The sequence below is a fragment of the Chroicocephalus ridibundus genome, chromosome Z, assembly GCF_963924245.1.
Source record: "Chroicocephalus ridibundus chromosome Z, bChrRid1.1, whole genome shotgun sequence".
NCBI lineage: Eukaryota > Metazoa > Chordata > Aves > Charadriiformes > Laridae > Chroicocephalus > Chroicocephalus ridibundus.
The window spans coordinates 48957996-48982113 of record NC_086316.1 but is presented as its reverse complement, the minus strand read 5'-3'; the positions used below and the strand labels follow the sequence as shown (position 1 = coordinate 48982113).

Genomic DNA, 24118 nt, shown 5'->3' with positions numbered 1-24118 from the left:
AGCCCTGCGGAAAAGGACTTGGGGGTACTCATGGATGAAAAGCTGGACGTGAGACAACAATGTGCACTCAGCCCAGAAGGCCAACCACATCCTGGGCTGCATCAGAAGTGTGGCCAGCAGATCCAGAGAGGTAATTCTCCCCCTCTCCTTTGTTCTCGTGAGACCCCACCTGGAGTACTGTGTCCAGCTCGAGCCCTCAGCACGAGAAGGACATGGACCTGTTGGAACAGGTCCAGAGGAGGGCCACGAAGATGATGAGAGGGCTGGAGCACCTGTCCTGTGAAGACAGGCTGAGAGAGTTGGGGTTGTTCAGCCTGGAGAAGAGAAGGCTCCAGGGAGACCTTATAGTGGCCTTCCAGTACCTGAAGGGGGCCTACAGGAAGGATGGGCAGGGGCTGTTTGCAAGGGCACGTAGCGATAGGACGAGGGGCAATGGCTTTAAACTAGAGCAGGGTAGGTTTAGATTAGACATTAGGAAGAAGTTCTTTACTGTGAGAGTGGTGAGACACTGGAACAGGTTGCCCAGAGAGATGGTGGAGGCCCCATCCCTGGAGACATTCAAGGCCAGGCTTGATGAGGCTCTGAGCAACCTGATCTAGTTGAAGATGTCCCTGCTTACTGCAGGGGGTTGGACTAGATGACCTTTAAAGGCCCCTTCCAACCCAACACATTCTATGATTCTATGATCTACAGCCCAGGCTGTAATGGCAACGGTGTCTTGTAGCTGCTCCTCAGGGCTGCCGCTCCCCGTGCTCTGCTGCCTCAGTGATTCCATATGAACGAACAACATCCTGAACTCCTCCAGGCAGTGTCTCACATTTTATGGTATTTAAATCAATATGGCTGGACAGCCATAACCAAAATGTAACTATCAAAAGAAACACACTTCTTTTTCTCTATGGCCAGTTTGATATCTAATCAGTATTCCATTTAAAAATGGGTAGCAGACTTCAAGGTGCCTAACAACTAATGCAAAATTGTAGTATTTGCAGCCTAAATTGGTATATTTTGACAGCATTGTGAATTTGCCTCTTTGGAAAATGTGATAAACATCTGTAAAATGTTTAGGCATACCCTACTGCAAACCATCATAAGTAATCGGTACGTATAAAGGCTTGTAATTAATTTCTATGATAACATGGTGTTAGTGTGGAATATAATTCTGCTTTTCCCATTCCAAAAAACGTATCCGAAAGAAACTTTCTGGTTCTTGTTGCCTATTCCCCTATTATGATATGCTTCAGCCACTCTGTAAGCACAGCTGTACCTTTATATCCTAAGCAAAATGCTGCAATACTCTGCAGATGAAGACTTTGAAAATGAGAGAATGAAAAAAATGTTGTTGAAAAAGAAGGAAGAAGTTACGAAAATATGAGTGACTTTTGTTGCTTAAACAACTGCCACCAGAATCCTTTCCTCTGTTTTTAAGGCATTGCAATGCTTCATTATTTTTTCCTCCTCTGATAATAGTTTTTATTTATTTATGTTCTTCTTTCCTATCCCGGAGACATCTTTTGTAGCAAAAATAACAAAACATGGAGGAGATCTCTGTTCCCTTCGTCTTTTCAATGGCGTGGATATTATGGCCCTGGTACGGTCCCAGGTTACCACAATTTAGGGTGTATAGAGCGTGTGTGAGCGACTTCCAAAGCTATTGATTCTCAGGCAGTTACATTAAGTAAAAGACTTCACTTGTGATTAAATTCCTTCTTTCTGCCCTCCCTCTCAAAATAGTGAAGCAGCTAGGTCTGAACACGATCTAAATTTGCCCTGCTTTACGAGGGAGATTTGACCACATGACCTCTAGAGGTCCCTCCCGACCTGCCTTACTCTGTTATATTCTTACAGTTTCAAAAGACTAATAATAGCAGTCTCCATGACTGCTAAATTATACGTGAGAAAAGTTCTGTACCCTAAATGCGTTTTTCTTCCAGAGCTCCACTTTACCCAGTTTGTTTCACAGCGCATCATGACAGGTCTCCTAGCACGCAAGTTGTCCGTGAACCTGAAGACATGCTACTGCACCACTGTTATAATGCAGTATCCTGCTTTAGCATTGACCTTCAGGCTCTTACGTGTTTTCAATCTGATCATCATTATTTATTCTTTGGCATTTCTTTCAATTTTTGCAATTGAAATGCTGGAAATTGCAGTCTGTTTGTTCTTCGAGGTAAAGCTTCCATTTATGCAACATGTTTTTTTGTTCTAGCTCTTTCTGAAAATGTAGAAACGATTTTGAGTTTTGTAAAACCACAATTCTGTGAAATCAACCTCCTGGACAAATGTAAACTGCCCTTTTAAAGCTGACTAGTTCACATTTAAATGTAATAAATAAAACCTGACAGAAAAACTAGTGTCAAAAGCACCAAGATTAGTCTGTAACATTTATAAAATGAAGTAGCGCTGTGGATGAATCTATACAACCTGCATTAAATGATAACCTTGTGAGGGTGAGTTTTCTAAGTCATTGTCGTAATCTATAATAAATAATCTGCAAATCAGGCAGCTTCTGGCACATGCAGACACTCCTGCTATGTAAATAGTGCTATTTACACTGCACCGATGATTTTTCATTGTATATAGGTCGTCCGTGTCCCTCCAGTATTTCAATGTAAATACAAGCATTTGCATTGTCCCATGTGTCAGTCTGTCAATTAGGGTCAATTTGGCACAAGCTGCTGTGTGAGTATTGGCAAAGCATCTAACAGCAAAGAACCTGGACAAGGTTTCATGCAGACATCTCGTTAACTGGGCCTGGATGTTTCAAAGGGCAAGAAGTTATGCGGAAGGTTTCTCTTTTCACGAAAAAACCTACACTCTATAAAGCACATTAATTGGATTCAGCATGTCTACATTCCACCTGTATTTATATACCCATTAGCCTACATAAAAGCCTTGGCCATGGCAGCTCAGACACTTTTTACTACTAATTTAGTCAGCTCGTATGCATTTTAAAGAATTGGACATTGCCATGGTCTTAGGTCTCTGACTTTGCTACTTTCAGCCTTGGGCCAAAGGCAAAACGGCTCTTGCAGGCTGAAAAGATGAGTGCAAGCTTGACATAGTTTTAAGGTCAGATAGCTCAAGATCCACGTGGGACAGAAATGAATGCTTTTTACTGTCTGAAAGCTTGGGATTACAGCTTTCATATGTCAGAAAGGATTAATCTCTGACTCTAATGGTGTGCGAATTATCTGTTGCTAGAAGAGTGTGGACTGCTTCAGAGGTGCTTGCTGGTACTGAATTAGGTGGCTTTCAGGAATGGAAATGTTTTCAAATTCTGACAGTAGACCAATGAACTGAAGGAAGGCATTTTTAGGAATAAAAATCTCCCAGACTCAAGCACCTTATATTCTTGATTATCTTGGTCTGAAATAGCTAAATCAGGGGTATGGAGTGAAATCTATGGTTTTCAAGAATGGAAATCACCAGTATTGCAATTATTGTGGCCTGTCCACCGATAGCCTGTGAAAGCAGGTTGTCCCTTTTCTAATGTAACGATCTGAGGGGATGGTATATCACTAGTTATGCTTTGAAGCATTTACTTTGCGTGAGGAGCCATATACTAAATATTTAATTTAAATTATAAAGAATGCAGCCTCATCTATGAAGAGGCCTTAAATAGACAGTTGGCAAGGAGACGGCTCTTCAGGGTATAATAAAGTAAAACTGCTGTGCCCTCCAGAATACTAGGCAATAGACTTAATCGCAAAATAAATAAAATCCCAGAGATATAAAAACATTCTGAAAGCTTGAGGTATAATAAAAAGGAACAAATAAACAGTCAGGAATCAGCCATGTGGATAATACCATGGTACATGGCAGTATTTGAGGAATTCAGAAACAACACATTGAAGCAGGCAATTCTGAAAGTTTGAAAATATGCTGAAGGAGTATAATCGACTTGAGGGTCACTATCAATTTACTATCCCCTTTTTTATACACTGTAGAGAATTTTGGTCCACTCTTCCCCATCATAGTGCATCAGTCACTTTTTTATACTGTTTTTACAGTTTTTTGAGACATAAGTGTAGATAAGCAATAGAGCCGATAGTGCTTCTTTATATAGAACTGTTGAATGAGCCAAAAATGTATCTTTTTCTAAAAAGCTGTAACAGTGTAAAGACAATTTGATAAAACCTCCTTTGTAGTATAGATTATAATATACATTCAAACTATGACATGAAAAGCCAGTGATGGAAAATAAATGCATTTTCCAGGTATGAGTCAGAAGTATTTGCGGAGTGAGTGTAAAGCACCTTACTTTATAATCAGATTGAAGAATCTATCTATGTAAAATACCTGTCTTCATACTGCTTTGGCTGTTTTTTCTCAGAGCAGAAACATGATATTTACTGAAGCCAATGAATTCAGACGGAGTATCTTGCACTTAGTACACCCAACTGGTATTTTTCATATTTTTCATACAGGTGCACAAGGGAATCTCTAGCAAAATTTACATATCAGGAACCTCTTAGAAGGAATAGAAAGGTTAAATTAAATGCGCCAGCTGCCCTTGTAGTTTTACCCTGATAGATCTGTTGGAGGTTACGGGAGCCAGCGTGTGCCGACAGGGGGAAAGAGAGCACAGGGAGCCTGGAGAAGTCTTCTGGAGAAGACCGACTTGATTTACCTTACCTTACTGTACAATCCTCCTCAGCTGCCTTCAAACCCGGGGTTTTGAGCAGCGGAACCTGTTGGAGCATCCCGATTGTTTGCCACTGCTGGAATCAAGAGCGGAGGTTTGGGACTCCTCGTGGCAACCACAGGCATTGCCTGTGGCTGTGTGGTACGGGGGCATTTTTCAGGCATGAGATAAGAAATAAGGTCTTGCTGAAAATGACTTCTCACTGCCCTCACCAAAAACTCCTGTGACACGAGCATTTCCTTCTGAATATCTTTTCTGTTAATTTTGTCCCGTGCTATCTGGGTTTATCTGGTCTTTGTCATAAGGGGAAGGGGAACGAGCTGACCCTTTTTTTTTTGCTCCCTTGTCACCAGGTTGTCTTGTGCTGGTACTGATGGGGCTGGAGTAGCAGCAGTTCTTGTTGTCAGAGCAGCTGGATTAGCGGCGGTGCTTGTTGTTGAGGCCAGAGTAGCTCATGCCAGTACGGGTGGTGGAGTAGCTCATGGGATTTGAGCACCAGCAGTCCGTGTCTTACAACATCTACTCCCGCACTGATAATTGATATAGAACCACCCCTGAAACACATTCAGGAGAATTGATAATAAAATCATGATATTAAGAAAGTAACAATCATTGCCGAAATCCAAAAAGCATCCATCCCCTAGCTCTGGTGATTTCAATTGGGCAATAAAGGGTGAGTTAAACTCTCCCAAGGTAAAATTGAAAGTGTAATTAGAACAGAATCTATTACGTGATGCCCAAGACATGCAGAAAAAGCCCTTCTCCAATTTATCATATTATACTTCTGCATCAAACACCACAGCAAAGTAGCACATTTAAACTACCACAAACAAACACAAAGAGTAAATAAATTATACAACATGTTCAGCAGGCTAAGCAGCATTGCATCAACTAACTTTCAACAAAGCCCTATAACGGCACGATATAACATTTTGCTCAAGAAATACATGATGTGAGCTATTTGTTTTAATTTCCAACCCCTTGAGACTCTCATAGAAAAAATCTGATACTCTCCCAATTGAGCAAGCTGGAATTCGAACTATTCAGGCAATCTGTCAGAGTCCTGGTCAAGCCCCACATTGGGCGCCAATATATATGTTGTGGTTTGGGCTGGACTGGCCACTGAATGAATGACAGATGCTCTCTTTAACCTTCAAAGAAGGAAGAGAAGAATGAGAGAGACTTATGGACTGAAACTACTTTAATGAAATTTTAATAATAAAATAATAATAAAATTTAATAATAAAATAATAAAAAGAAAAGGTAATAATATTAATAAGAAAATAATGAAATACATACAACATACACAAAACCATATTGAGCTCTCAGGATGACGGTCATGTCCCCAGCAGGCACTGCCCCTCAGCGGCAGACGGGAACCGGATTCTTGATCTGGACTCAGGAACGCCCGGATCGGGATCAAAGGCAGATGAACAGACAGAGTCCTCCTTGGATGCCAGCCATCGAAGAAAGAGGCCAATCCCTTTGATCCCTCAGCTTTTATATTGAGCATGGTGCAGATGGGATGGAACACTCTGTCGGTCAGTTTTGGGTCACTTGTCCTGTCCGCTCCTCCCCGCAGGTGCGACCCCTCTACGCTCTCCCACTTCCAACTGTCCAACAGGGCAAATAACAAAGTTATCTGACCTTGGCTGTTATAACAATAAGCAGTAGCCTCTCTGCATACCATTCCTTGGTATTTACTATAAACATCAAACTTTATCTGCTAGAGGCGGACACTGTCTGAAAAACATGCCATTAATTTCAGAGAGTTAGAAGAGGCTTAAACTGAAAAGTAAAATGTCTGAAAAGAAAATTCATTCTGTTTTGCCTCAAACCAGGACAGCTTATTAGCAAGGACATTTCAATGTCACTTGTATTTCTTTGACTTCCCATTTTCCAGGCCATTCTGTTCAGACCTGAATTATTTCCCTCAGCAATCTCTGCCAGCACACTGCCAAAGTGCAACAAATAGCTCCACTGCTGGTTTTATACGTTAATTTACCTGTTTATGAGATCTACACAGTGGATGGGAGAACCTCGCTCTTCCCCCTCTAAGACCTAGGAGAAGATGGAGACAGGGCACTGTCAGTCCACTCAAATGACCTTCTCTAACAGCAACTCTGCACAGTCCCAACCTCTGGTTCAGATTCTTCTATGCAGGGAAAAAAAAATCAAAAGGGACGTTCTGGACTGTGTCTCTTCTAGCAGTGTGATTTTGGCAATAGCTTCACCTCCATTTCACCGTTGCGTTACAGCACAGTTTCTGAGGTGTCTCAGGAATTCAAAGCCCAATTCAGAGACGGCAGCAGTGGCGTGTGGTTTGCAAGGTTGAAAGAAGAGTTGGACTTGGCAGTCCTGTTCCAGCTGCTGGTGAGGCAGGCGAAACCCCTCGCCAAAGACAGGGCAGGGCAAAGGCAGGGAGCACACACAGTAGGAGTGCTTTGCTCTACAGAACATGAAAATACGTGATAATGTATTTATTGAATGAATTATTTAATGAATTTTGAATTCATTAAATTAATTAATGAATTTAGAATTCATGAATTAATTATTTAGTGAATACAGAACTGTATTCATTAAACAGGTGACTGGATTTTTTTCTTGATGTGGATTTTTTGTCACTGCAGGAGCAGGGCAAATGGTACCCTCAGTGGTGGGCTGGTTTCTGGAGTCAGGTACTTCTAGCACTGCATGCTATCCATAGAAACCAGTCATGGCATCTGCCTAACTGCTTGGCAAAAACAGGCTAGAATTAGGCTCAGCTCCAGTTTTTCAATCCATAGCCTCCTGGCTGCAATTTCAGGTTTTAAATTGATGACTTAGCACTTGTGTCCTTCGTGATAGCTTTCTTTTTGCATTTCAGCAAGTACATTTCAGCTTTGCACTTTCAGCAAGTGAGACACTGAGGCACTTCCACTGGTAGCCCCAAGGAGTCCAAGAGAGAAGGAAAGCAGGTGCTCGCAGTGAAGGATCCCCAGAGGCACCAACTCCCGCCTGCTCACGATCTACTGGATCCAGCTCATCACTTGCAGGTGGGGGCTTTCAGAATGTGCCACAAGTCTTATTTTTTCCAAGGTGAAGCTTGTAACAGATACCAGGTGTGATCTTCTACTGTTTCTTTGAAGCACATAAATATCACAGTGGTAGCCATCTTATGCAAAAGAATACATCACATTATTTCACACCTGCTGCTTGAGCACTTTGCAACTGTTTGCATCTTAGGCCTTACTGCACTGCTTGAAAGAGAAGTGCCAGTGAAACCGATTTTTTTTTTCCATTTTAAAGTGACCGCTAATTGTATGTGATCGCTTTTCAAGTGTCAGTCTGATGATAACTTGTGATACCTGGGCCTTGCTTATCAGAGAAATGTAATGTAAGTCTGAGGGAGTCAGTCAGTATCTTGTCTGAAACTCAGTCAATACATAAAAACAAAACAAAAACCTAACCCAGCCTAACTTACTCCAAATCAACGAGGAAACCCTCCAGGTGGGGGCCTGCATTCAGATTCAAATATAAAAATATAAAAGACAACAGTTTTTACTGGAATATGAAGCAATTGAAATACACAAATTGTCTATCTACTCAAAGCAGACCCAACAGAAGAGAAGCTGTCATAGAAGAAGTCAGGAGTATTTTTGAGGTTCAACGATGAGTAGAGTTGGACAATAAGGCCTTGTGGAAAATTGAAATAGTCTCTGTGTTCTCTGGGAACACAGAAGAAACAGATTAAATTAAAAACAATGGTTTGCACAGACTTCTGCTTATGCTAATATTTGCATTCATTCAAGTTACAAGAGCTACATTACAATGTATCTGAAGTCTGTTATAACACAATCTTTAAGGTGATCACAAATCAACTTCTAAATGTTAAGTGTGTTACTCTGTATGCTGAAAATGGAACATCCTCCTTGTCAAAGTAAATTAGCCCAGGAGGAAGCCTGCTTGTTTAGACCAAGTTCAGATACATCTGTTAAGTTCATTGTAGAAAGATCCTTTTATACCCTCCATTTGTAAAAGCTTCACTTAGCAGGGGACCAAATGGTAGACGGCAGCGACAAACGAGATGTAAAGTCCAGCAGATTTGAAGGATGACATACTTCATGCACAGTTCCTCTCCACTGACAGTTTTTCCTCTTACAAAGTAAGATTGTGGGGGTCAGGTTGAAGGATGACTCTGATTTGGAGAGGTGAAAAGAGTGGGCGGCACAAGTAAGTGAGAGGGATCAGTGGATGGCTAGTTGAGAAATGTTCCGGCATTAGCATATGAACCCAGTTAAGGTGAAAGGCAGCCCTATAGCTGTTGCTACAGAAATGGGATCTCTGATTACTTTGGTGAGGAAGTGTCATCCCTGCTCAAAATATGTACATAGGTACATAAATGTATGTTCATATTAGCCTTTTTTTTTTTTTCTACAAAGAAGGAAGACAGGAGGAAGAGAAGCTCCTAGATCTACATTTTTGTCCCTCTTCGGAGAGTTAGAGGAGACAGACGTGCTTCAAAACCAGTACAGACAAATTTAAAGTATTGACAGCACAGTTCCTTTAAAAAAATCGTGTTAGTCTTGCTGTAAAGATGTAACCGTTATGGTTACGTGTACTCTCTTTGTTTTACTTTAGCTTAATTTTAGCTGAAGGTAGTCTGATATTTCTGACCTCTCTCGTGATTTTTTTTGTTGTCATGGTTTTACAATATACCACTATAAGAATAAACTGAAGTATGTTAAAAACATGAAGAAGGAAGCACTTTTTTTAGATTAACTTTTATTAAAATAAAGCCCATTTTTACTGATTTGTAGTATTATTGCTTTCTATTGATCTACGAAGAAAATATTTTCAGAGATAATTAATGCATAGCAACGCTCCGCTATTTGCAAGCTGATTTTAACTGTTACAATGTAACTAATGACATGAAAAGGGAAATGGTGCTTGAAATCAGCACTTCTGGTGTTAGAGACCTTCCTCAGTAATGGCTGGTGAGAAAACAGCATGTGCAGAAATTAATTTCACGAGCAGTTTTTGAAGCAAGCTGTGGTAGGTAGGAGTTTAAACAGTTAACCTATTAAAATTTCTTTCTATATGCAATTATGTTCATACAAGAAGTATTAATACTATGACTGAATACTGTGGTTCGTATGTGGTATATCACAAAAATGCCACAGATTCTTTGCTGCAGTCACAATATTGCAGTCTTAGTAAAAATTATGCCCACTACTTATTAATCTAAGCACTTCCCATCTACTGTTTTTGTGGAATTTAGAAACTGAAATCACAAAACATATATATATATACACACACACGTATATTCTTGTATTATTGAAAAACATAGGAATACAAAGATCACTCAAATCGGAATAAAAATTTTCCACACAGACTGAATTTATCTCCTTTGAGGGCATGATGGAGAGGACCTATGGAGGCTAAGAGCCAAAGCAAAGAGCATTAACCAATTTGCATTTTGTTAAATACACGCACACAGAATATTCCTTGTTTTTTGGGTCCCTAGTAGGAGCTGTGGTGTGCTGAGCAATGCAGAGCGCTGCCACTGAAGAGGAATTTTGTGCTGAATGTCAGAAGGGCTATGTAAAATGTGATGTTTATCATTAAGTGCTCTGTATAAAATGGCCTCAGGTTTTTCAAAGCAGGATCAAAATTAATGGTTATTTTTCTCAGCGTTAGCCTTTAGCTTTACTGTGTTAACAATCTATATATAAAGGACAGGCAGTACTGCTTTATTTCACAGGAAAACTGAGAAAACTACAAAATAAGGAATTAAAGCACTAACAGCTCCATTGTCAAAATATCAAATCCTATCTATCAAGTATCAATATCAAAATCCCACTCATTGCAATATGAAGTAAACAGACTGTAGACTCCCTGAGGACAGAGGTGCCAGCCATGGCAATGTTGACTACCAAAACACTATTAAGAGCTGGCACTCCGAGTATCAACACCTGTAAGACCCAAGAGCTTTGTTTCCTTTCTCTCTTTCCATTACCTTTCGTCATTAATAATCTGCTTTAGTGTAACTAAACAAGCCCTTTCACAACATGCGACATAACTTAAAACTCTTCAGAACGCAAGTCACAGCAGCCAGGTGCTAAACACAAAAGCAAAGATTAAATCCTGTCCTTCTCCCACCAATTTATCAAAACGCAAGCAACAAGTACAACAAATCCCTCCTGTTTTGTGCCACGGCATACTGCTTAGAACATTTAACTACAACATATAATTTTCAAACACAGTTACCTTCTTTGCCTGAGTGGGGACATACTCCCCATTCCTCCTATTGAATATTTGGCACTACAGGAAAAAAAAAAAGGCAAAAAACCTATTCACTGGTCCAGAAAATAACAAAGTGAGGGGAAAAGAAGACAGATGATATCTTGCAAACTAGTTACCATAGAGGGAGATGTGAGGAAGGCTCAAACTTCACTGACATAGTCAGACTCCCAGAAACACTCAGTATAATGTAGCTTTTATTCTTCACAAAAGGGACAGATCAGGACAAGCAGGTCCATTGGCCCACTCCCTCCAGTTGTAAAGTGGGTTTCTCATGCTGTGTGATTACTCTCCTTCAGGGTAGTGAGTCCATCTCAGACTCAGTGCGACAAAAAGACGTAAATAATTCAGTAGGCTTCTCCTCATCCCCTCCTTTGCCCTCCAGGTTTAAGGGAAAATACGCTTTCTGCTTCATTTATGGAAACATCTAATTAGAGAGGGATGGAAATATGTACCTATGTACCTTCCCTTTCTCTCTCCTCAATGTCCAGAGTCATCAACAGCTGCTGCAGCGCTACTTCCTACTGGCTCCCACGGGTGATGTGACAGTTTCACCCATGTGCTGCTAGGTATGCAGTGGCTAGTACTGTTACCAGTTATAGAAAAGAACTGACATTTTCCCAGCTCATTTTCCAGTTCCTAAATATGACTCAGTGCAGCCAGCTTTGCCCTGCTGTGTACCAATGAGCACTGGAAGTCTGCATACCTATTTTTAACCAGGTGGCATCCACTTCATTAATGCAAATATGTTCTCTTTCTCACACAAGATTTGGGCTGTTATAATTGAAGACCTACTGCTGACTGAGAAAAGCCGAAGTCTTGTAAGACAGAAAGGGAATTGATCTATTTATATTTTATGTTGTTCCCTTTTCATCTCCATTCTAGCCCCTAAGAAACTACTTCTCATGTCTGCTACCCACTCTCCTCCCAATTCCTCCATTAGAGCAGTAGTTGCAGTTTTCCCTGTAATATGGTGCAATCACATATGGAGAAGCTGGAAGCATATTTTAGTTTCTCTATTAATTCAAGTCAAGAACTGCTAAACTGTATTTGCTGGGGCTGTAGGAACCCCTATCTCTATTCCTTTTTAAGACGCTTTGATTTACATTTCCAGTCAAACTGAAAAGCCTTCAGAAAGTAAAGAATAAAGCTGTCATGGGATACAATAAACTACACCAAAGCAAGGTTTTCAACTTCCCTGAAAACAGGAAAAAAAAACAAACCAAAACAAAATAGTGGGAAAGGGGAGGAACAAGGCAGTGGTCGACAGCAAGAAGTACAAAAGGGGCCAGTCACCTGCAGAATGCAGCCAGACAGTACATCGTAAGACAGCAGTTATGCACGGAGAGGAAGGTTCTTATTTCCCTTTTCCTCAGAAAAAGCCATATTGCCCTTCAATAGTGAAGCCACCCCAACGACGAAAAGAAATTAAGGTCAACAGATTATCAGTGGCTACTTAATTTTCATGGCTCCACTGATTTGTTTGTAGCTCTGGTAAATCTCCCTGGCTAAAACCAAAGTTATCTCCCATACAGCTAAACATGCATACACGGACATACTAACCTGAAGTGACACTATAGCGTTGAAACATGCTTTCCCTCAAAAGGCTGTCTTCTGCCCTTAGACACTGCTTTCCTAGTTTGCCAACACATCTGCATGTCAGATACACCTCATGTAGGTAACGGTAAGGCTTAGCCAAATCACAAAACTGCTTCCGTCATGCCTTTTTTTCCCATGCTGCGCCTCACCAACTCCTCTCTACTGAGATATTTATTAACATTTCCACTTCCTTTCTTTTTTCACTTCTCTATCAGATACTGCAGAAAACTAGTTCTCAAAAGGTGCTTCAAGTGTCCGTTTACAAAGGAAGCGGTGAATCCATGCCTTCCTTTTTTCAAAGATGTAGCAACCCCAAACGGACTGCAGGGGAACAGCGAGGTGCTCCTTACCTCTGAGAAAACAGACAATGCCACCACTGCCTTCTGGCATCCAGCAAAGGAGTTCTAGAGGTCTTCGTATGCTTATTAGTAGCCGGGGAACACTTAGATTTATTAGAACTGGAAACCAGTGGAAGATCTGAAGCCCTATATCAGAGAACAAATAAATATTACAAAGTGGAACTAGAAAAGAATGACCATGCAGACACATCACATTTTTCATTTCTTTTCATACGTGTTGTTAGCTCATTACTTTGCATGTGTATCTGATGGACAAGATACCAGGAAAACAGACAATCCAAGAAACATCCAAGTAAACTTGAGAATTATTTGACCTACAATTCTAGCCATACACTGTAAAATACACAACTGCCTAACTTTATCTGAAGAGTAAGTTCAGATTCTTCATGCGCAGTTACACCAAAATATTCCAATGTAGCCATTGCTGAGATAAAACAAGCACAACCACATGTTCTGTTAATAATTCAATATTCTTTTATAGTAATACTTAATAACTTAATAAATTATTAAATATTTATTTAAATTGTATGAACCTCAGAATTATTTGGATAACAGCCTGGAATGAAAGCTCTTTAGAGAGCTATTGATTGCCCCAATATACAAGGACTGGAAAGAAATTTACTGCAGCAGTAACTCAAGTCTATGAAAGATATCTTAACATGTAAGTCAGTTTTGATAAACAATTAACAAATTTTGATAAATTAAAACAAAACTATACATAAAGCAGAATGCTATTTGAGAAGCATAACTGCAGGTCTAAAATGGTGGATCCAGGTGTTAATGCATACCTATTTGCACAATTAGAAAGTTAACAAAAGCAATGACCATACCTCAAGCATATTTTCATCCAGTTCAGATTAGGGGTCAACTGAGGATTCTTCTTCAGGTAGTTCCCATAAAATTTATACAGCAAAATTTATTTTCTAAAGGCAATGAACTGAGATCGAAGTACCATGCCTCTATATAATACCTATCTTCAACATGAATCAAACAAAAGTGTAATATTTTTGAACAGTTACCTGCTTTTAAGGTCCGTGAAATGTTTTCCCTTCAATTATGACAGCACAGAAATTGTATGGACCCTGGAAAGGCTGGCATAAGCTATTCCAGTTGATTCCAGATTTTAAAAAAGGCAAGCACGTCACTGAACATCATGCTGAAATTACAGGAACACAAGCATCATTCAGCTGTCCAAATTCTGCAACTCCAGGCAGCACAGACAGCTATTGCCAGAAAGAAATTTCTTCCACAGAATTGCTGCTGTTCATCTCCACCCTTTCATAAACTAAGCTTGAAGAAAAGATGTACGAATGCGTTTGAAAAATTCTTAACTGTATATGTTTATGTTTAAAAAGACCACAAAATAAGTCTGCAGCCATCACCTAAATTCACAAGGGAAGATGCAGTTACTGTTGAAAGAAGCTTATCACTGAGAAGAGATGAGCAATAATTAGAAAGGGTATCTGTTGGTAAACAATGAAACTGGAGTCCAGGGTAAATATGTTGTCACAAAAAACAGAGGTTTTTAGGAGATGAAAAGTTTATTTAAAAACTGCCAACACTTAACAAAAATGATTTTACACTATTTTCCATTTTCTACAGAAATACAATAACTTACAGCTGTGCTTAGTCCATTCTGTCACTAATACATATAAAACAAAGTCTGCTGATAAATAATTGAAAAAATCTATTTACCAACCACCACCACTAAAATTGTACCTGTAAATTTTGGAAGACATCTGCATAGAATAGTTAGAACTGTAGAGGTGCTCTTTTTTTTTTTTCTTTTTTTAATATATTTTGTACTACTAGGATATGTAAAAATTTAATTAACATGCAATACAAAATATTTGAGATAAACAAGGTAAAACCCAGTGTGCACAACTGGAAAGCAGTGCTAGGATGCCCTCCTATGTTTCTAACTAGATATCAAAAACTGAACTTTTTATGTGGCGGAATTTCAACTTCCCTTCACAGCAAAACTAGATTTACAACCATGAACATCTATACCTGGCTAGGTTCCACTGAAGATGGATTAAAGGTGTGGAGAAAATTATCTAGTGCTAAATAACAACAAATAATTGTAGAACATCTCAAATCAATACTAAAGAGATGCATTTTAAAAAGGAAATTAGCTGTTAGTTAGTTATAAGCATTTGTGAGATGACAGGGTGACGAACGTGCAGTTTATTGTTGCACCATAAATCTATATAGCATGCTTGGAGAACAGTAAAAATTAAGCCACTCACTACTTATTAAGACTTTCTCCCTTCAATATTGTATCAGTATTATCACATGGCACGTAAAAGTTTACCATTCATCCCTAAGTATCAGGCATTGACCTTTATGCTATTGATATGCAATGCTTCCCAAACTAATGTGTTACCTTGTTTGCACACAGGTATATTGTATGAAACTTTTTTCACTACAAAAGAAAAAGAAAAAGAGAAGGAAAAAAAAAAGAAAAAGAGAAGGAAAAAAAAAGAAAAAGAGAAGGAAAAAAAAGAAAAAGAGAAGGAAAAAAAAGAAAAAGAGAAGGAAAAAAAAAGAAAAAGAGAAGGAAAAAAAAAGAAAAAGAGAAGGAAAAAAAAAGAAAAAGAGAAGGAAAAAAAAAGAAAAAGAGAAGGAAAAAAAAAGAAAAAGAGAAGGAAAAAAAAGAAAAAGAGAAGGAAAAAAAAAGAAAAAGAGAAGGAAAAAAAGAAAAAAAATCAGCTTTCTTAGCTATTGATACCCTATAGTACCCATATTTCTTTCTAGCTGCCCTTTTAAGCCTGTAATATTCCACAACCTTAACAGTTTCTCCTCAACCACAGTGCTAATGAATACACACTACCCTAACTGTTTTTTTCCTTGAAGCCATAAATATGACCACTTGCAAAAGACAAAGAAATCACTTACAATCCATCACATTAAAAACATCAAAGCTACCATGTAGCAGCTGATATCCCCTCTGCAGCAGGGCCTGATCCTATGTCAGTGAAGCACAGAATGGTGGAGGTTGGAAGGGACCTCTGGAGATGATCTACTCCAACCCCCTGCCAGAGCAGGGTCACCCAGAGCAGGCTGCACAGGAACGCGTCCAGCCAGGTTTTGAATGTCTCCAGAGATGGAGATTCCACCACCTCCCTGGGTCAACCTGTTCTAGGGAGTCAGTGGGAATTTTGTCATTCATTTTAACAGACATCAAAATCAAGCACTTGGATCAGAAACAAACTAATGACCAGGTCCCGCAAATTATTTCTGTACAAGGGCACCAGAGAGTTTATTATTTGCTTCTACTATCCTTTCTGATTTAATGAACCCCCAAATGAAGTAAATCAAGATTGTACTTATCAACTCAGGGCTTCTCTATGAATTCTTTCTACCTTCTGCCCTAGCAGCTAGTGAGACCGAATGAAGAAAACCCCAAAACTGTATGAGCAGAACAAGTCCTTGCTCTTTTAAGTTTTGCATTTAAGATTATGAGTAATATTTTCAGTAGTACCCTGTGATTTTAGGGGCTCATTTTAGAACATTTGGAATGAATCACATTGTCTAGGAGGAGAGAGGAAAAGTGCTATCATTTTCCAATAAAACTGAGGCCTTTAAGGAGAGCTCTCAGATTCAGTAATTCAAAATCAGACGACATTCAAAATAATGAGTAACTCTGAAAATCTTTTTTTAAATGTGATTCATTTTTATAAAAAGAACATGAGAAAAATATTGTACCAAAAAGACTACTTATTGTTTGTATTCCAATACCAATTTCAGTTCCTAGTTTGCGTCTGACATACTTTTCCCAGTTTCCTGTCATGCTAAAGCACGTCATCCAAATATATGCCTGTCTGTTCCTTCCTGGAGAACTCCTGAAAGGTAACGCCCAGGTAAGACACCGGCTGAGCACTTCCCAGTTCCCCCAGCCTGCAAGACCTTACAAAACTCTTTCACCGTCTCAAACACTCCCTACAAGCACTTGGAATAAACACCACCACTAATAATTTGGTTTGTGTATGCACACATTTGCCCAAGTATCATGAAAGTAAGGCAGACTAAGCCAGAGAGGGGAAGCAAGAGATCTTGCTGCGTTCCGCAAAAACCCTGACGTTGGCAATGATCCTGCTAGATTCAGACTTAGGACAGGTCCTCCGTGGAAGAGCTCCTCTTCGCAGATCACCAGTGTTAGATAAAAAAAGCCACACATGGGAGATTTTGTGTTTTTCACAGGACACTACTAAGTACAGTTCCGTCATCCATACATCCATCCACCCATGCATACATCCACATTTACTGTGGGAGAATAAATATAGATGATTTATTCACAGATAAGTTCTCTACTGATGAAAAAAAAAGAAAGAAAAAAGAAAAAAAAAACAATCCCCCTCTGAAAGGAATAATTCATCCTATGACAAAGACCAGTGAAAAACAAACTTAATGCCTTACATTCACTACCCTGTAGAACACTGGTCATTTATCAGATTACTTTCCAGTGTCTTACTGTCCTGTCATCATTTTATTCTTTCTGCTACAAAACTTACAATTTATCTAATCTATCTGCATTGGAAATCTACGTAAAATTTACAATGGTCACAACTGTGTATCTGAGAACTTTTCATAGAAAAAATATTGCAAAGTATTATGTTTAAAACTAACTGTATTTCCTCCTAATATGAAAGCTATGAGAATTAAATGGTTTTTCATGTATCTTGATAAAATAAACATTTTGCTCTAGATAGAATAGTACTTTGGTGGACATGACAGTGTTACAAAATTAGTGTTTAATGGCTCATTTAAATATTGTAGTGCTGTCAGTACCTTGGATCTTAATGCTACTTAAAACCATTTAAGACATCTACTATTTCTATTACATGAAATTAAAGACGACGTTTCCAAGCTCACTTTCCAAGATGACTACGCAGCTTTAAACGTAGCCACTCCAAAAAAGAAAGACTGGAACAAAAGGGAATGAACACAGTAGGTATAAATATAATTTGTCTTCTAAAAACAAGTTCTTGAACCTTGTATCATTCATGTGATTTTTTTAAAATAAACAGGGAACACTCCGTTAAAAAAAATTATGTACTCATTCTACGCAGCCATTCAGGAAATCTTACTGTATTAATGACATACCAATTTCATAACTTTATTCACAATTAACATACAGGAATACCTCATCCAAGAAAAGCTCTTTGTTTCACCATAATTATGTTCTTTCAGAAAGCATCCCGTGAAGAAAATATGCACCTTGCTGTGGGTTCTCCCCACCTCCATCTATACAGTAGGATTAACAGCAGGTTACAGATGGTGCAGAAAAGATGCTTAACAAACTAGACTTCAGTTAACAGTTCTGCTCATCAGAATCATTGTATTGTACATAAGCATCTGTGAGCTATCAACAACTAAAAGCTTTTGCAGTTCTAGTATTCAGACTCCTAACAGAAGTTTTTTAAAAAAATAAATCTAAGATACATAGTGCATCAACACAGATACTGTAAAAAGCTTCCCCATCATTACAATACAAGTCTTCGTGAGATACCGAATATCCTACTGAATAGTGCTAGGGATCTCTAAGAAGAAACCCAGCAACTGTCAGGAGCTTCCTGCAAGACTGCAACATCAATTTAAGATATAGAACAACAATATAATGCAGACGAGATGGTAAGGTCTAGTGTGAATCATTAGGTACAGCATTAGCCTGTGGGTAGATATAAAACACTATGCTAGACAAAAAAATTTAAAAGCCAGTTATTACATGTTTAGCATTTATGGTGTTTCTTTTAAATCAATAATTATAAATTGTAAAAATGTACCCTAATTCACTACAATAGGCTATGCCCTGAGAAGTAACATTACACACTAAGAAAAAGCCACTAGAAAGTGTCAGGTCTATAATTCAAAAGCATAAACTGTCTACAAAGAATTTCTTGGAAGCACATATTTCCTCCATTTTTCAGCAATACATTGCTTCTTCAGAGGAAAAGACTAATGAAAGTTTATGCTAATTCTAGTTTTCCCCAACTTTAACCACAAGATTTTTATTTTTCCTTTTCTCCTTGTAAACTCTCCTGGGGAAACTAGATGGCTTCATAGATAAAGCTCTTGCTTTTCACCTCTGAAAGAGGATGTAGGCCTAGCATGAGGTTCTGAAAAAACTGAGCCTGATGAGCTCCACTTAAGGATATCAATCAGAGCACTTTTGGGAGGTAGTCAGGGTTATCTAAACACAAAATGAGGCCACCTCACCAATGCTTTGCTACATTCTTCTTTGCTGGTTGGAAGAACAGAGAAGAGGCTGGGAAGGAAACACACCTCTAAGGACATGGTAAAAAAAGAAGGAAAATTATCTTAGACAGAGACACTGAACTTTCTTTGAAAATAACTTGAATGGCAAGTGTACTTGAGAATAGGTGAGTTACCCTCTTTCCTTTATATGTGACATTAATAAAACAGTAAGATCTAATTGTAAAGACCTCTCATCACCAAATGAGCACAGGACAAACATGCATTTAAGAGTCACATCTACATTTCACTTCACTGCTTCTTTTTCCAAAATTGCTCCAAAAGATACAACTCAGGAGTTGTGGGGTTTCCCCCCCCGCTCCCCGGCAAGTGCAACATTTCGCTTCCTACTAAATTAAAAAAAACCCTAAGGAACATTCTTCCCCCACAGAAGGCAAAACAAAACTAAACAACCAACCTTGTCCAAAAATTCAATCTTCAAGTCTCTGAAGACTCGGCACTCAAATTATTCTCTGGTAGTCACGATTTGTTAATTGTATCACATGTCATTCTGACAAAGTATGCTTATTGAGCCTGGCTATGCAGACAAGCCTTTCCAAAACCCCTCCTTTCTGCTCATCAATATTATACAGTACTGTTTTAAAAATTAATTCATTATCCACTTAGGAAAAAACTCACTCCTGTCCATAAAGACTAGCTACACATTCTAATTAAGCAGCACTAACACAAAACTGGAAATGCCAAAAATTTTGATTATAAGACAGAATCTAAGCTTTCTCACTATATTACCACTTTGCTTATTTGTCTTAAAATAAGTTCTATATAAGGTAATTAATCAAACAGACAACTTACTTTATCCCCTATTCAAACGACACAAGGATTTGATTGCATAAAAAATATGCAAGAAGTCAACAAAACACTAATATGTAGGCATGAGTAGATTAACAAATATTAATCACAGCAGCAGAGCAATATGTTCCAATAATAACTTTATACAAGTTTGTTATTGTAGCTATCTTTAATGCTGCATGTGTTGCTCCAGTAACTGTAACACAATATAAATCAAATGCCAATGAAATAACAGTTAATGTATTTAGCAGCAGAGAATTCAACCCCTTAAAAATGTGATTCCTTCCAATTTCTGTAGTTTCAAATTACATTTGTTCCTCAAAACCCTTTGTTTCTAGTACAAAGAAATTTCTACAAAGACTAATCCAGTGAACAAAAAGAATTTGCATCAATTTAAATAACACATACTACAGCAGAAGATAAAATCAGTAAAGATGCTTAACCTTATATGAAGACGTTTAGGGATGTACAAGGTTTGATTTTATCTTTGAAGGACCTTCAGAGAACAAGAGCCTTGTATTCTGCAGCTTCTGCTGGACATTTTATCTGCAAGAATGTTCACCGACTACATTATAATTCTCTGACTCTCGAACAGTAAACGACTAAAACACATTACTTAAAGTAGCTGTACTCTGTAACCTTTAGGTATATGAAGTACCCATGGCCTGAAGCCACTTTTCTTTTCCAAGCAGTAATACTGAATGATTAGACAGGTACATTCCAAAGATCATAGTTCCAGAACATCACACAGTTGTGAGCTTAATGCAGTTTGTTGGAGGTATCTCTTCAATCATTTCATGTAAGAGGCTTCAGGACATTGACAGCTTCAAGTAATTTAGTTATACTTTTTCTTCTTTCATGTAATTTATATTGTTACCATGAAAGAGTTAAAGCTTGATTTTGACAGCTTATTGTTTGCATTTCTTTCAAAGGAGAAGATACGACTTGTTTCAATTTCACTTTTATTGTTTAGCTTTCGGTGTGGCAGAGCCTGGCCAGCAAACATTTCTAAATATAACTATTCTCACTGGATTAAAAAAAAATAAAAAGGAGAATATTTCCACCAGGTATAGGCTTTAAAACCCCACACTTAAAAGTCGTACTACAGCCATCAGTGTTTTGTAAAACTAACAAAAGTATCAGCACCATCTCTGATTAGAGCTCTCGGAACATTTTCCAAGTATGAAAATACAATGCAACTCTGTTCAGTTACATAGGACCAAATCTTGCGTTCCTACAAGCATGCATAACTCATGCTGACATGAATAGGAACTGCACACGTTATGAGGGCAGCTGTTTGATCTTAAGTGTTTGTGATGGAAAGATTGTCAAATTCAATAGCACAGTACTTCCACGATATAGCTCTAAGAAAGCCAACTAAGACTCCAGGTTATAGTGGGGAAGAAATACATAATGGGTTTCCAGTCAGATTTCAATATAAATCTTTTCCTCTAAAAACGTCAATCATTCCAGTGCAAGAAGAGATCATCTCTTCGCTTCCACAGTTCAAGAAATATTTCTCATCAAGCTCCCCCTTCCCAGTCTGCTCCTGCCACTAATATTTTTCTCATGAACAGGTAATTTTTGCCAAGGTAAACAGAACACACAACTGTGTTACTAACTGTCTAAATAATCTAGATCCTTAATACGTTGCCAGCTGACTTCACACTTTCCTGGTTCATACTAGTCATTAATAGGATACTGTTAATCAAGCTGACCCAGGCTACTACACATGCTTTAATGTATCTTTCATACTCAAAAAACATCAGGTCCTTGGGGACGGGTAAAAGTTCTTGCTCAATTCAAGTTCTTAAGTTCAGACTCTGGTTTGTCAGAGGTCAGAGGTCAAAGAGAACATCTTATGACGAAATTATGCTCTCTAGCCATTCCCACACTTCCTTCACACATCGATTACGTTCTTCTGCAAGTGAAACCATCAACCAAGACAGCATCCTAGAGCACCTCAAAACAAATGGCCATGTATTATGTCCCTATCTATATTGAGGCAGGTGTGCATGCCCACTGAGACAAAGCTTTGCCATGGAGATGCTCAAGCCTAGGTCAGTCTTATCCAGGTACTGTGAACAGAGGAGTGTACATTTAGAAATATCTCTCTTAGCTACTCTGTGCCTGAAATGAGTTATGAACACACCCTCTGAGACCAGAGGTGGTCTACTTTCATTTTGAAATGCAAAAGTAATCCCCATCCATCAAATTATTTAGAACTCCTGGAATTCCACATATTTTGTGTGCTTTTTTTCTTTCCAACTGATACCTTTTGAGCAGGCTACCTGTTTTTTTTCTCCCTCATTGTTGCTCTCTGCCCAACAGAAACAGCAGCTTGCAACTTATCACAGTCAGGAGGCACTTTGGGCAGGAGAAATATACAGCAATTTTGGCGAAGACTCTAGCTTGAAAATCTAATCCCCTCAGTGAATAGTCCATTTGGAACAGAGGCAATGTTGCAATTGTACGAACTTCTAGAGTTGTACAATGTTTCTCCTCTGGGTCTTTGGACCAGCACAACTCCATTAGTGTAAAAAATCCCTTATATAGACAAGTTCTAAGGAAATGACAAAATAAACTATTTATGTTTAATTTCACTGGAACAGAAATGTGTTTCAAATTCCCTTAAAATTTACAGTTATGTAAACAGAAATATATGGTTAGAGAAGTGCTCTTACAGAAGAGTCAAAAGAAAAAAACCCAGACTGAAGCTCTGCAAAAGCACAAAAGTGAAGAGACAGCTCCCTCCTGCTGTTTGTTGCTTTGGGTTTTTTGTTGTTGTTGGGGTTTTTTAATTGTAAAGTCTCAATAATCAATCAGAATTACTTTTTACTCCATCCTCTATTGGACTTACATGGTCTTGGTTAAGTACAAGTTACCAACACGTGATCTAGCAGGCTGAGATTCTGTAGTGTACATAATACCTTCAGAAACGCGTATGAAGTGTCATTAATTCTGGATTGTTGAGATAAAATAAATAAATAAATACCAAGTAGGAAACAAAGGTAAAATAGGCTGTTCTAAGAAAAGTCTTTCCAAACATAGCTCTGACTGTGAATGTGAACGTGTGTGTTTGAACTATTTTCTGTCACATTTTCCTGTATCTGCTTTTCAGGATCTTAACTTCATAGACTTTCCTGTCAAACTCATGTGACAACTCATAAGCAAACAAAAGCCAGTCACAATAGTAAAAGGCATAGCTCCAATAATGTTACTGGAGCCTTGAGAAAGAGACGCTGCAGTCTGGTGTTCTACCAAAGGCTGCTAATACAAAAGTAATAGCACTCACCGAATGTAGTCTGAATCCAGTACAGTATTAGCAAGATGCCACTATAGCAAAGAGGAACAACCTGGAAACAGGTTTAGCTGATACTGACAGATCCTCCTATTCTTTTTCCAGACACTCTGTTTCAAAAGCTTTTCAGACTTCTTTTTTTTTTTTTTTTTTTAAAGCCAAATGTTTCAGAGTCCACCTTAATGCAGAAGTTAAAAAGTAAGAAAATGACATGGTAGGAAGCTGACAAAGGGTGATTTCTTAAAAAGATAAAAGAACAAACTGGATTTGCTTAATAAAAAGGTATGCCAGTTCTTGAATAAATAAAGTGACAGACTTCTACTCTGAATATGAACTTTAGGACTGACCATTGAAAGAGTGAGAAACACATGGTTAGTTAACACTTGCAACCAAGACATGCATTTGTGTCTGAAAACAGAATATTGCACTAAAAGAAGAACCCTGAAGGCTTTAAACTCTTCCATCACTGACCTAAAAAAGTAACTAACCATTTCCTATAAGCAGTAGCAAACCTGGCTTGGTCTGCATCCCTGCAAGTTGATAATACTTTATCAATGAACTGGTATTCCATTTCTGGACCAAGAGAGTCCTGCATAGGGGCACGCTTCAGGCGTTTTGTTTCTTGAGTATAACCTTGTTTGCTGCTGGATTCATTCAAACCATCAACATCCATAGCTTGTGCCATGTGACTTGTCGCAGAACTGTGGTGGGAATTATTCAGAGTTTCGTCACTGCTGTCCACAGATGATACCACTGCGCTCAGAAGAGGAATTTTGTTGCTCAGGTGGTGCTGAAGGTAGAACACACGCCTTCTTCAGAGGAAAAGGAAGGAAGAAAAAAAAGAAAAGGGGAAAACAAAAAAAG

At 38.6% G+C, this 24118-nt stretch overlaps 1 protein-coding gene across 3 annotated transcripts in view; it reads right to left on the bottom strand.

Moving 5' to 3' along the window:
* Positions 1-5952: 5952 nt before the first annotated feature.
* Positions 5953-24118, bottom strand: part of PTAR1 (protein prenyltransferase alpha subunit repeat containing 1) — a 48498-nt gene continuing 30332 nt past the window's right edge. The window contains exons 7-10 of one of the 3 annotated variants that reach the window (XR_010069049.1): positions 23743-24066; positions 13908-14044; positions 12880-13014; positions 5953-6261 (exon numbers count right to left, since the gene is read on the bottom strand). Coding sequence is in view for 1 of the 3 variants with exons in the window: in XM_063319966.1 (XP_063176036.1) it covers positions 13990-14044; positions 23743-24066 (379 nt within the window). In the remaining 2 variants the exon portion in view is untranslated. Of the gene's footprint in view, positions 6262-12879; positions 13015-13504; positions 14045-23742; positions 24067-24118 lie in introns of those variants that run through there. The other 2 variants (XR_010069050.1, XM_063319966.1) reach the window with 2 other exon arrangements.